This window comes from Gadus chalcogrammus, chromosome 15 (assembly GCF_026213295.1).
Source record: "Gadus chalcogrammus isolate NIFS_2021 chromosome 15, NIFS_Gcha_1.0, whole genome shotgun sequence".
NCBI classification, from domain to species: Eukaryota; Metazoa; Chordata; class Actinopteri; order Gadiformes; family Gadidae; genus Gadus; species Gadus chalcogrammus.
The window spans coordinates 736,797-751,116 of record NC_079426.1 but is presented as its reverse complement, the minus strand read 5'-3'; the positions used below and the strand labels follow the sequence as shown (position 1 = coordinate 751,116).

Below are 14,320 nucleotides of genomic sequence, written 5' to 3'. Positions count from 1 at the left end.
TCATTCTTGTCGCCGAATTGTGTTTTATGACAATGTGTGTGGGATCTGTATTGATGTATGTATTGCAAACACTTCGCAGCATTACAAGCATTAGCCAAGGTATACATTTGATAAAATGAATGCCAGCCTTTAAGTGGGGTTTATTTAATATACTAATGCATTCACACAGTGGGCTGAAAGGGACAAAGGGGGACGGATCATAATTACATACACCGGTCATTTGCAATTTCCCCGGTAGAGTTTGCTCTCATCGTTCCCTTGCCCGTCCCTCTCGGACTCCTCCCCCTTTAGCTAGCCACTCTGACGGGTCACGTGGTCACGTTATCCGAGGCAGGGGCAGTCAGTGTGTGTGTGTGTGTATATGTGTGTGAGTGTGTCTCTGTGTGTGTCGGTGTGTGTGTGTGTGTGTGTGTGTGTGTGTGTGTGTGTGTGTGTGTGTGTGTGTGTGTGTGTGTGTGTGTGTGTGTGTGTGTGTGTGAGTGAGAGAGAGAGAGAGCTCAAGGCTCGCGAGTTGTGTTTCTACGTCGCCCTAACCTATAAATACAGTCGAGGAATTCAAGGGGAATCACGGCTGCCTAACCAACACCGAAAAGGGGATTTAATTATACATTAGTGAACTACCGGATAGCCCGCTGAAAACGCGAGGGCTGGGAGGTTTCTCCTATTTAAGGCTGACGGCGAAGCGCTGAGATATCTGTTCGCGGACTATGCTGCTATAGGTGCACCGGAGGCTGCGGACGACATGGAGAATAAATAGTTGGTAACGTTGCTTTTTATTCACAAAAACAAATGTCAAGTGGCTGATAACAAAGCCCGGATGTGTTATTAACCACGGTCCACGGTGTAATCGCAGCGTAATCGCTATGTAGGTGATGAGATATCGAGTGAGTACGCCAGTGTTATCCCGGAGCAAGTTGTCGCTTGGTTTTTAAATGAACCCCTCGTAGGAATGAGTCTCGCTTAATGCCTCGCCTTTGATTTTTTAAAACGGGATGAATTTGTGATCAGTGACCCGCCTCCACCACCACTTTTGGTTAATCGCGAAACACAGTCCGAATCAATTACCCAGGAGGAATTTCCGTCACCTGTCTTCACGGCAGAAAGCTTCCTGTAGGAAAAAAAACAAAACTCAAGCGAGGTGCAAGGTAAACGCACAGCCAAGCATTCGTTGTGTATGGCTTATCCACTACAGAATAGACAAATCAAAGTCCGCGCATAACAACGTTTAATAGCATTTGTCCCCCTTATAATTAGGCGAACTATCCACGTTTTTTTTTTTTTACCCAGACACAGGACAGGTATCAAATCCCGCATCATGGATGAGGACTGGAAAAACTGCTTCGAGGAAGAACTTTTGTGTCCCATTTGCCTCAACGTATTCGACGAGCCCATTCAACTGCCGTGCAAGCACAACTTCTGCCATGGCTGCATATCGGAGGCCTGGGCGAAGGACGCGGCGGCCGTGCGCTGCCCCGAGTGCAACCACGACTACAGCCAGAAGCCCGCGCTCGAGAAGAACATCAAACTCGCCAACATCGTGGAGCGGTTCAACGCGCTGAACACGGAGAAAGCCCCCGTAATTCTCCACTGTATCCTCTGTCGGAGAGGCCCCCCGCTCCCGGTACAGAAGGTCTGCCTCCGCTGCAAGGAGCCGTGCTGCCAGTCGCACATCCAAACCCACCTGCAGCAGCCCTGCCCCGGCCCGGGGCACCTGTTGGTGGACGTGGAGGAGCTCCGGGCGTGGAGCTGCCCCCGCCACGAGGAGTACAGGCTGTTCCACTGCGAGGACGAGCAGGTGGCCGTGTGTCAGTTCTGCTGTATCTCCCACTGCGCGGGCCAGAGGCACTCTGTCTGCGACGTGGACACGCAGCGCACGCACATGCAGGTAAATACTAGCTCTCTGAGGAGCCCGCCGGTCAACGCACACGCACACACACCCTTTTAAATCCTATATACTCCTACAGGCCCACTCCTCGCTCCAGCAGTCTAGTTATTGCTTGCTGTTCATCAGGTTTTGTATTTTAATGGTGAGAGGCAGAGAGTACTCTTCTTGTCTCCAGCCCCCTGATCTAACTGATCTGAGAGGACTGGACAGTTGAAAGGCCGGCTGGATGGGCCGCACACACACACACACACACACACACACACACACACACACACACACACACACACACACACACACACACACACACACACACACACACACACACACACTCTCTCCATACTCCATACTGGAGTCAGGCCTGTGTGTTGTGCGCCTGCCTGCGGATGTGTCCTATGATGCAATCTGCAGCCACAGGAGTTCCCATCAGGCTTTCATCACTGCGGCCTCTGGATTCATCAATGGGGAAAGGTAAAGCACTGTATGAACACACTGTGGCTCAAGACCCTGTCCTAAGATAACCCACTTCTGATTGGCTGATTATCAATGACATGGGGATCATTGGACCAGTTGGGATTATTGTAGATTTACTTAATGCTAAAAATAAAGAAATTGGTGCCGGTATCATTCACTATCACAGAATACTTATTTCTTTTTAAACCTTTCAATCTGGTGATGTGAGTATGAGAAAGAAGGTTTGAACTTTGCGGGTCTGTGAGGGGCGAGGGGGAGGAGAGGCGGGATTGGACAGGCGAGGTGGTTTGTACGAGGCATCAGGTGAATAATAATGAGCCAGAGAGAGAGCGCTCCTGGCACAGCCGGCCTTGGGAGGAAGAGAGGAAGAATGTTTCTCACACACCGCAAGGCTGCTCTCAGCGTTCACCGAGAGAGGGAGAGAGGGAGAGAGGGAGAGAGGGGGGGAGAGACGCATACAGAGAGTTGCTACGTTATTACATGCATACTACCACTATTGTGGAGATAAGTGGGAAAGGTGTAAGGCAAGCCACCCACACGATGCCGTTCCGTATACCTTCTCGTCCATCTGCCGCGTTGCCATAACGACAGAGTTGTGATGATAGTAACGTTTCGCTATGGAATGTTATGGATGCGTGTAATATTTTGTGTCGGCTGTGCGGACCTCCACCCTGGTCTTTATTCCAACCCTTGGCCCAGTTCAGAGCTATTATTGGGACAAAAGATGTCTGTTCAGCCCTTTCTACACAGCTGGTCTTCACACACACACACACACACAAACGCACACATGCACGCACACGCACACACCTGTGTTCTTTCACAACTGGCTGTTTGCTGGTTAACAGGAGTCATACAGGAGTCAGGCTTCCAAAAGAGAAGGCTCTTCTTCCACCTTCACAACCCCCCCACTTGGTGCATTACAGGGGGTCCGCTGTTTCTTAAGTGTGTTCTTATTAAACCCCCCCCCCCCCCCCATCCGCCAGCACTGCCTTGTAACTCCAAAGCCATTGTGGAGCATGATGTCAGGTATTTTCTGTTTTACTTCGTCTGTGCAAATTGTCCTATTCTAATATTGAATTCACATGCTTGTTTTGCATTTAATCTTGAGTCAAGTCAAATGTATTTGTATGGCCTGCAGTTACAGTTTCAGAGGGCTTCACAGGCCACTGTCGTACGACATTTACAACCTCTACCCCCAGGCCACCGAAGGCCAAGGAAAGTCATCCCAAAACAAACCCAAACCGGAAGGAGAGAACCCTGAGATGGAACCAGAAGCTCCTCGTCCCTTCCAGGACGGCTAGAAGTGCTAAAGATGCCAATGGGCAGAGATATAAAGGCAGTAAAAATGAATAACCTATTGCTTTTAAAAAACATCGGACATCGGTTTTTCAACAGCAGTCGCTGGGCAAAGTTCCCTTATCTCTTCTTGCTGTGAGGTCTCGCACTCCTGGGAACCAGCGCGCTCAGTTTTACGGAAAGAATTTGAATTCCCCAGGAGGTGATGTGATAAACACAGAATGAAAGCACAATCTTACCAAGCTCATAACTTAGCAGTTGGCTTTGGCTCTTTGCCTCCAAGGGGACAGGGGAAGCAGAGCTGCGCTGTGGGCGCTGGAACCCATAAGAGGAGGTACTGAGGGAGATAAACCAATCTCAGGAAAACTGATGAGGAGGAGGGCTGACTTCCCACGCAGCCTCACCTTCCCCTCGTCTCCGAGCACGGCCGGCCAGGAAGTGGTGTCCGGTGGAAGGCCCGGTGGAAGGCCCGGTGGAAGGCCCGGTGGAAGGCCCGGTGGAAGGCCTGCTGCGCTATCGGCTGCTCCCAGCGACGGCTCAGACTGTGAGTCAGTTCCCCAGAAATGCGGAGGGCAGGCGGATGACATCAGACGTGGGGAATAGTTTGTGGGTTGATTGTGAAAGAGCCTCTGTGTCCATTGAGCCCGGGGCTCTTCATTTAAACATGAGCATCCTGCGCGACCCGGGGGTGTGTCCAGATACCTGATGGCCCCGCGGGGGGGGCGCAGTGATCACTGGGGGGTTTAATCTTGATAAAGGTAGGCTTTCACGCTGCCAGGGGAGATCAGCAAACAGAATGTTCCCAATGTTTGCCTCCTGTTATTTCAGGCACATGGGACAAAGGGAGGATTGGAGGGAACGAGGCAAAATAAGCAAGATGGTTTGCTCCGAGGGTCGGGGTCGGGGTGAACCCTGGGGCTACAATGCAAAAGACAACTTCTTTTTGTATGCATTTTGTCCAGAGGGTATGTTAAACCAGGGTTTCAGGAATGCTAGTTTATAATGGTTTATGAATCACTTGTTTTATACCACGCGGGGTAAGTTCACTTCTAAGTAGAATGCGTTCATAAAGTCTCCAAACATTTTGGGAACACTCCTTAACTAGCTTCCTGGTTGCTCCCAAGTGCAAAATATAAAAGCAATACTTTGTGGGAAATGTTGGCCAGTTTTTAACCATAACTCCCTCACACAAGTGTGTGCTATGAAGATCATGGGGTGTTGTTTGGCTGGGTGGGGGGGTTGTAATAAATGAGGGATGTGTCATGGCCGGGTGACTAAAGGAATAGGCCTACATTCATTTGACATGTGATATGCATTGACCTCACTTGGAGCCCGGATGAGGCTTGGGAAAGGGGGTCTGGGAAAATCGATATAGATGAATATCAAGTGACCAGAGGGGAGAGGAAGGGTAGAACCAAAAGGACAGTTCTGGTCTGTGGACGTAAGAAGAGTCGACCCGTCTAAGGATAGTCTAATGTGGAATATAATATGTGTCCCTGCCTTCAATTTGTCAATTATTCTCAGTCCTAGCTTGGGTGAATTAGTTTGGAGTGAGTCTAGACAAAGCCGTGTCTGTCAACAGAAGACACACTGTGCCTATTTATTCTATTTGATAGGGGAAAGGTATTGAACAACATTGTTTGCTTAGTGGCTCATGAAGGAGAACTTCATCTGTATTTCTCGTCCCCGTAGCTGCTGCTGCCGGCAGAGATGAGGTCACCGTGGCCGTTGTACAGCGGACGGTGGCGCGCACTTCCACCTTTTATAGGAATGGAGCCCGAGCGATTGGCCACTATATGGTTACAGATACACACGTGGCGTTTAGTCCTAATGGCATCATTCCCTGAGCAGAGGCGATGGCCGGCAGCATTGCGTCAGGGAATGAAACCCCCGATGACGGCCCTGCTGCGCTAGCTCTACGGCGGCTATAAACCCCCGATGACGGCCTGCTGCGCTAGCTCGACGGCGGCTATAAACCCGGCTCCTCCAGGTGGGCTGGCTTTGAGGCGTGGGCCCGGCTTTTGTAGCTGATGGGAGGGCCCCACCCCCCACCCCCCCGTGGTTTCACACTCGGCTGAGATTCCAGTAACACAAAGCACATTGTAGTTTCACACGTCTAGCGTGGGACTCTGCCTTTTTCGGTCCTTTTATATTCTATTTTTTACCACAGGAACTGAAACTTTAAAAATAATTATTTATGTCTCAGAGCCGCCGTCCCTCGCCGCTGGTCTGACCCCGTTGAGTCTGTGGAGATACAGTGTGTCCGAGCCTTGTAGACGGGTAGCCTAGCAGAACCTACGGCAGTCGGCGGTGTCTACAGCGAGGGGCCCTGAAGCCGCTGGTGGTCCTCAGGGCAGCTCTGTGGCAGCCGGGAGAGGCTGTTGCCGTGGTTCCCCGTCTAGCTGCTCCGCTGACCGCTCCCTAGGAACTGGAGGAATGTCTGCCGGAACCAACTGCTGTGTGTCGATTGATCGATCGTTCTTCTGATCATCTTTTGTTTCTTCCACTTCTTTATCTTAATCCACTCATGATCGTCTGCGTTGCCCGGCTTTTAACGAGGCCTGGTTACTGCCTCACGTTGGGTTGTGTTTGTGTGAAAGCGGAGCCTTTTGCCTCACTATTGATTTCCATCAATCGCATTCCCACCCTGGCAAACATTGGGAAAGAGAGACGGATAGATAGCGAGAGAGAGAGAGACGGTAGGAGAGAGAGAGACGGATAGATAGCGAGAGAGAGAGGGTAGGAGAGAGAGAGGGTAGGAGAGAGAGAGACGGGGGGGCAGACCAGTGTTTCGCACACAGACATGACAATCTGTCACTGACACACAGACCAATGCAAACAATGAGGGCAGGGAGGGAGGAAGAGAGGGGGCTGAGTTTAGACCTACACACACACACACACACACACACACACACACACACACACACACAGCCCTCTTTCTTTCCCATGCACACGCACACGCATTTTTTTTTTGCTTTCCCATATAAATACATACGCAGGCGCTTTGTTGCCATGACAGCCTCTTTTCTCTTATTTGGGCATGGTGCCGTTCCCATGCAGAACGAGTTCATTAAAGCCTCTACCTGCCCTCCCTGATCCCTGGGAGCTGTCAGCCTCTAGCAGCAGATTGATCTGCGTCTCCTGCAGTACATGGAGAGGATTACACTCACCGGGCCTTTAGAGGGGCCCGGGGGCTCCCCTCAGACTCAGCTCACACAGGGAGAGAGGGGGGGAGAGGGAGAGGGGGAGAGAGAGAGGGGGGGAGAGAGGGGGGGGAGAGAGGGGGAGAGAGAGAGAGGGAGAGAGTTGGGCTTGTCCCAACATTAGCTTGATGTTTCATTATCCCCTATGAATTCACAAACCAGAATCGTCCACAGATTTGATTTCTCTCCTTGCGCTGCTGGCTGACCCCCCCCCCCCCCCCTTGCTGTGGGCCGTTTAGGATTCTGGGAAGGGGTTGCCGTGGTGACGGACGAATGGCGGTCAGTTCAGCACAGGTCACGCCGCGGCCCGGGGTTCAGCAGGGCCTGTGTGTGTGTGTGTGTGTGTGTGTGTGTGTGTGTGTGTGTGTGTGTGTGTGTGTGTGTGTGTGTGTGTGTGTGTGTGTGTGTGTGTGTGTGTGTGTGTGTGTGTGTGTGTGTGTGTGTGTGTGAGAGTTCCTCTAATATATTCCTGGGTGGCTCTTAGGGCCGTCTGATGAGGCAGCAGGAGCGACTGGACGGCCGTGTTCAGAACATCGATGAGCAGCTCAGCAAACTGGAGTCGGACAAGACGCTGGTGAAGGTACAGACACACACACACACACACACACACACACACACACACACACACACACACACACACACACACACACCACCATCCCCCCACTCCTATAAAGGAGCTCTCTCATAGCACACTAACGAGCCATTGATTTCCTCATGGTCCAAATTGTGAATCGCATTCACATTCAGTCCTGCTTTTGTACCATGTTGTGTGTTTGTGGAGCTGCTGCTGCAATGATTCAAACTGACCAAGTTCATCTCTACTGTATGGAAGCATAGTGTGTGTGTGTGTGTGTGTGTGTGTGTGTGTGTGTGTGTGTGTGTGTGTGTGTGTGTGTGTGTGTGTGTGTGTGTGTGTGTGTGTGTGTCCCTCCTCTCACACTCCTCTCTCGCCCCCCCCCCCCCTCTCTCTCCAGGACGCGGTGAGTGAGCTCAAGGAGCGTGTCAAAGTCCAGTACCGGCGAATGCAGGCGCTGCTGGAGGAGGACCTGAGTGAGACCATGCAGCTGCTGGACAATGCCCACAGCGCGTACCGCCACAAGAACTCCCAGCAGGCCCAGCAGCTCAAAGAGAAGCGGCAGGAGGCGGACAAACTCAAGAGCTCGGCACAGCTGGTCTACCACAAGGCGGAGAACATCAGCTTCATGAAGGTAGGGGGGGCCCCTATCCACCGTCCCCCCTGCAACCCCTCTCCAACACACACCCTGTTACAGCATGACATCACACACACACACACACACACACACACACACACACACACACACACACACACACACACACACACACACACCCTGTTACAGCATGACATCACACACACACACACACACACACACACACACACACACACACACACACACACACACACACACACACACACACACACACACACACACACACACCCTGTTACAGCATGACATCACACACACACACACACACACACACACACACACACACACACACACACACACACACACACACACACACACACCCTGTTACAGCATGACATCACACACACACACACACACACACACACACACACACACACACACACACACACACACACACACACACACACACACACACACCCTGTTACAGCATGACATCACACACACACACACACACACACACACACACACACACACACACACACATACACACACACACACACACACACACACACACACACACACACACACACACACACACACACACACACCCTGTTACAGCATGACATCACACACACACACACACACACACACACACACACACACACACACACACACACACATACACACACACACACACACACACACACACACACACACACACACACACACACACACACACACACACACACACAGGCACAAATTCAAAGGGAGGGAATTTGCGTCTCCACAACGCTGGACAAATGAATTGCAAATGGTTTGTTGATTTGCAGAGTTGTTGAACGAATAACATAATGAAGTTAAGCGGATGGATTTAGGTGTGAGTGTGTGGTGACACATACCGGCAGGCAGACACACCCAGACGTTTCACACTCAGACAGAAGTCAACGGTTTTGTCGTCTACACGCTCATTTCTGTCCTTGTTCTCTGCTGCCTGAGGTCGTTTTCTTCACACGCAAGGAAAGTTCACGCACTGATTCAATCTTTTAGCTGATTTATGTATGTTCAAATATCATGAAGTCTCATCTCTGGTCCTCCCCTACTTTCAGAACACGAAGCCGTACCAGCTGTTAATGGACAGGTGAGAGCTTCTGTTGTGGTCTACCTGTGAGCGACTTCTTTAAGGGACCCGTTCTCCCTGCTTATTGACTGTGTGTGTCCGGCGGCAGGTCAACGTGGTACCTGGACAGCGCCCTGCCCCCCCAGAGAGTGGGCCAGCTCACCTCCCACCTGCTGCTCTCTGAGATCACCAAGAGGGAGCACAGTCTGCGGAAGGTGCTCAGCGGTGAGGAGAAGAACGTTGAGCGTCATTTCATATCGACTCTATTTTGGTTTTCATACCTTTACCCTTTGGCCACATGTGGTGGAATTTGAAGGAGTGTTTTCACCCTTTTTTGTCCTCTGCTCTAACCCGTGCTCCTCCACCCCTCCCAGAACCGGTGAGCGGTTCGTCCGTTCTGCAGTGCGTCTCGTCCCCGAGGGGCGGGGCCTCCTCCTCCTCCTCCCTGGAGAAGAGGAAGCACGCGTCGGCCTTCCCCGAGGGCCAGCACCCGGGCCCCTCCGGCCCCCAGGACCCCCCGCTGGTGGGCTCCGGCGGCAAGAGGGCCTTCCTGGGGGACCCCCCCCACCACCAGGGCCTGCGGGGCCCGTCCACCCTCTACCCCCCCGAGGGCCTGGCCTCCCAGCCCCCCCACCCGGGCCCGGGCCCCAGCGTCAGGGCCCCGGACGGCTCCGCCCAGCAGCAGCAGCACCTGGGGGCCGCGGCCCACCCGCTGGGCTCCATGTTCCCCCAGGGCCCCTACCCCGGAGGGGCGGGCCCCCAGCAGCAGAACGGGCTGCCGCAGTACGGCCGCAAGATCCTGGTGTGCTCCCTGGATAACTGCTGCTGCTCCCGCGTGCCCCCCCCGCGCGGCCGGCCCCCCTACCCGCCCTCGGACCCCTACCCCTGGATGGGCTCTCAGGAGTTCCCCCCCCAGCCCCCCCTGGCCCCCGGCCAGCCCCTGCAGGGTCTCTCCATGCGGGACTGGATGGACACGTCCCAGGCCCCCCGACACCCAGACTTCTACGGGCTGTACGGGCAGAGCGCCAAGCACTACGTCACCAGCTAGGGGGCCGAGCCGCAGGGGGGGCCGAGCCGCAGGGGGGGCCGAGCCGCAGGGGGGGCCGAGCCGCAGGGGGGGCCGGGCCGCAGGGGGGGCCGAGCCGCAGGGGGGGGCGTGCCGCAGGGGGGGCCGAGCCGCAGGGGGGGCCGGGCCGCAGGGGGGGGCGTGCCGCAGGGGGGGCCGGGCCGCAGGGGGGGCCGGGCCGCAGGGGGGGGCGAGCCGCAGGGGGGGCTTCAGGCGTCGGCGTCTCCGTCTCTCTCGGTTATGTTGTCGTCTGCTTCTCTTTCTGGGAGGTGAACCACGTTGTCGTCCTTTCCTTTCCTTCCTTCCTTTCCTTCCTTCCTTCCTCCTCTCCCTCACGGCGCCGGGCTCCTCTCCCTCACGGCGCCGGGCTCCTCTCCCTCACGGCGCCGGGCTCCTCTCCCTCACGGCGCCGGGCTCCACTCCCTCACGGCGCCGGCGTCCTCTCCCTCACGGCGCCGGGCTCCTCTCCCTCACGGCGCCGGCGTCCTCTCCCTCACGGCGCCGGGCTCCTCTCCCTCACGGCGCCGGGCTCCTCGCCCTCACAGCGCCGGGCTCCTCGCCCTCACAGCGCCGGGCTCCACTCCGAGCGGACTTGGTCTCAAACAACAGATCCTTCAGCGTACTTTTGGGGGAAACGCGCCTCATCAAGTTTTGGCTTCAGTCTCTTCTGTGTTTGGACACTAGGGGTGAGTCCAGGCTCTGGTGGCCCTGAATATAAACTGTTACAACGGCGTTCCACTACGCTGCCACCGTGTACGTTCTGAGACTGGGTGGTCTCAGACTGACTTGGTGGTCCCGTCGGCGAGGTACTGGTTGGTCCAACACGTTCAGGTCAACCTAAACCCCAACATTCCCCCCCGCCTCAAATCATTATAATAGCACAGAGAAATGAATTCATTTCTACCTACGATTATCCATCTTCATGGGTCTGATTTCATTATTATTATTATTATTATTATTATTATTATTTAGTATATGTGGGTGCATTTGATTGGCCTGTAAGTGTTACTGTAAATATGGGCTCTTGAATCCGTTTGAACAGGTACATGTAGAAAAGCAAACAACAACAACAACAACATATCCTTTGTCCGAGGGCCCGACCACAGCCCCAGAGACGCTCGTGCCTCAAGACACAGCCTACTGTCGGCCTTCTTGAACTTCTTCAAGCGCTTGATTTCCTGTCAGTAGCTGAAAGCATGCAGGATCTTCCCCAATGCACTCCATGTGACGTACACACGCTCACACACACACACACACACACACACACACACACACACACACACACACACACACACACACACACACACACACACACACGCACAATGGACTCCAAACAAAATTGTCCGGTTTTTCGTGACTTTTTTGTACAAGATGTTGAGTACACCAAAAAATTAAAATCTAAGACATTAAAACGAGCCGATGGTATTTCATGGTCGTTCTTACCGCTGTGTATATAAAACAATAGGTTACCCAGTGTTGCGCTGTTGCAAATGCCATTTGACACGCACGCACGCATGCTTGGAATGCATTGCGTACTCGGGATGTTTGTAATAGGAAAAAGGAGTGTGTGTTTTGTTCATTTGATATTTCTGTCGGGTCAACCACTTCTGTTTACCTCACCACGCCCTGTATCTGATCCGCTATCCGTTCATTATGTAAACACACCAAAAGAATTCCGGAAGTGAGGAGTATAGTTCAAGGGATGGGGGGTCAGCCACGGACGGTATAGACTCGTACTGGCTGCTTGAGGAGCAGCTCACCTGATGCCCTCCCCTTCCATATCTGTCCTTCTCTCCGTCTCATGAGGGGATCGCTGAGCTAAGTCACGGAGGAGCAGAAATAAGTGATAAGTATAGCACCTCCCTCCCTCTTTTCTCCCCCTGCTCCCTCTCGCTCCTTCAGGGGTATAATTTGCTGGGTCCCAAAGTGGAGGAGGAAGGGGGGGTGGAGGAGGGGGGGGGGGGGGGGGGGCGGAGGAGGGGGAGGGGGTGGGGGTGGGAGGGTTAGCGGTTGGATGATATAAGCAGAGTATGAATGAGGGCCGGGACAGCGCAGTCATCTACTTATCTGTCACTCACGCTCCTTTCATTGATCCCCTCCCCCCTTCCTCCCTCGCTGGGGGGGAGGGGGGAGAGGGGTGAGGGGCTGACGGAGGGAGGAGACGAGATGGGGGAGGGTGGGGGTCGGTAAGGGGGGGAGGAGGTGCACAGTTTGAAGGGAGAGATAATAAGAGACATAGTGGAGGAAGGTGGAGCTCATCACATATTTATGGACCTTTTCCACCCAAAAAGATACACAGACGCACACGCACACACACACACACACACACACACACACACACACACACACACACACACACACACACACACTCAGCCCACCTCTTTGTTTGGCCCTGTGCTCAAAGAGGTTTCTCTGAAATCGATGAGTGAGAACCATGATTTGCGCTGCACTTTTAACCTGACAACGGCTTGGAAGGCGTTGAATGCGTGCAAAGCAAAAGACGACGAGAGATGAAGCTGGGATTCAGTTACAGTGGAAAGAGAGGTGGTACGATTCTGCCTGCAAGCCCCTATTCGAATCGTTTTAACACTGATTCATTCTCCAGACAAAGGAATGAATAGCACTGAATTACCCAGCACAGCAAATCAAAAACACACAACACTAATGCATAATTTAAATTGGTCCAAAAAATGATTATTAATCAGCCTGGAAAGAACTCAGTATGGACTTGGTTATAGACGATATTACAAAAGCCCCTGAATCATTTTTAATTTGTATTTCTGCTTACATTCTGTTCACACGTCCTCGTTTAATTTGGTCCATAATCTAACCATGAGGGACAGGACGTCACCTGAGGACCCAGCAAAGGTTACCCGAGTTAAAGATCCATTGTTATGCTTTATGATAGAGTGAGACGGTCAGGAAGGAATGGGAGATAGAGGACATGCAGCAGAGGTCCACGGGCAGGAGTCGAACCCGGGTCGCTGGGGTCAGGCTGGGCCTTAAGGGGACGCGCCCGGGCCTTAAGGGGACGCGCTCGGGCCTTACTGCTACTCGCTCGGGCCTTAAGGCTACGCGCTCGGGCCTTAAGGCTACGCGCTCGGGCCTTAAGGCTACGCGCTCGGGCCTTAAGGCTACGCGCTCTGGCCTTAAGGCTACGCGCTCGGGCCTTAGCGCTACGCGCTCGGGCCTTAAGGCTACGCGCTCGGGCCTTAAGGCTACGCGCTCGGGCCTTAAGGCTGCACGCTCGCGGGCCTTAAGGCTACGCGCTCGGGCCTTAAGGGGACGCGCTCGGGCCTTAAGGCTACGCGCTCGGGCCTTAAGGCTACGCGCTCGGGCCTTAAGGCTACGCGCTCGGGCCTTAAGGGGACGCGCTCGGGCCTTAAGGCGACGCGCTCGGGCCTTAAGGCTACGCGCTCGGGCCTTAAGGCTACGCGCTCGGGCCTTAAGGCTACGCGCTCTGGCCTTACTGCTACGCGCTCGGGCCTTAAGGCTACGCGCTCGGGCCTTAAGGCTACGCGCTCGGGCCTTAAGGCTACGCGCTCTGGCCTTACTGCTACGCGCTCTGGCCTTACTGCTACGCGCTCGGGCCTTAAGGCTACGCGCTCGGGCCTTAAGGCTACGCGCTCGGGCCTTAAGGCTACGCGCTCTGGCCTTACTGCTACACGCTCTGGCCTTACTGCTACGCGCTCGGGCCTTAAGGCTACGCGCTCGGGCCTTAAGGCTACGCGCTCGGGCCTTACTGCTACGCGCTCGGGCCTTAAGGCTACGCGCTCGGGCCTTAGCGCTACGCGCTCTGCCCGGTGAACCACCCGGGCGCCCAGCAGAGGTTCTTCTGCTGTGAGGAGGTTGGTGGTTCACAGCCTGCAGCCGTCTGGAGCCCCGCCCCCCGGCAGAGGGCTCTACCCTGTGCTGCACCGGTGCATGCGTGTCACATCCTGTTGCGGGAGCCAATGTGTGTACAGGTGCCAAGGGAACCATTGTCATCACCCTGATAGTACACGTTCATCCATTTGTGAGAAGTCAACCGAATGTGTGTGTGTATGTGTGTGTGTGTGTGTGTGTGTGTGTATGTGTGTGTGTGTGTGTATGTGTGTACGTGTGTGTGAGTGAGAG

At 54.1% G+C, this 14,320-nt stretch overlaps 1 protein-coding gene across 1 annotated transcript; it reads left to right on the top strand.

The window, feature by feature from the left end:
• The first annotated feature begins 226 nt into the window (after window positions 1-226).
• Window positions 227-10,186, top strand: LOC130404888 (E3 ubiquitin-protein ligase TRIM8-like). The gene is made up of 7 exons (XM_056609832.1): window positions 227-1,145; window positions 1,288-1,885; window positions 7,340-7,435; window positions 7,830-8,063; window positions 9,128-9,159; window positions 9,248-9,363; window positions 9,513-10,186. Exons 2-7 carry the CDS (start codon window positions 1,316-1,318, stop codon window positions 10,184-10,186), a joined length of 1,722 nt encoding a protein of 573 aa, XP_056465807.1. The 5' UTR covers window positions 227-1,145; window positions 1,288-1,315.
• The last annotated feature ends 4,134 nt before the right edge of the window (window positions 10,187-14,320 follow it).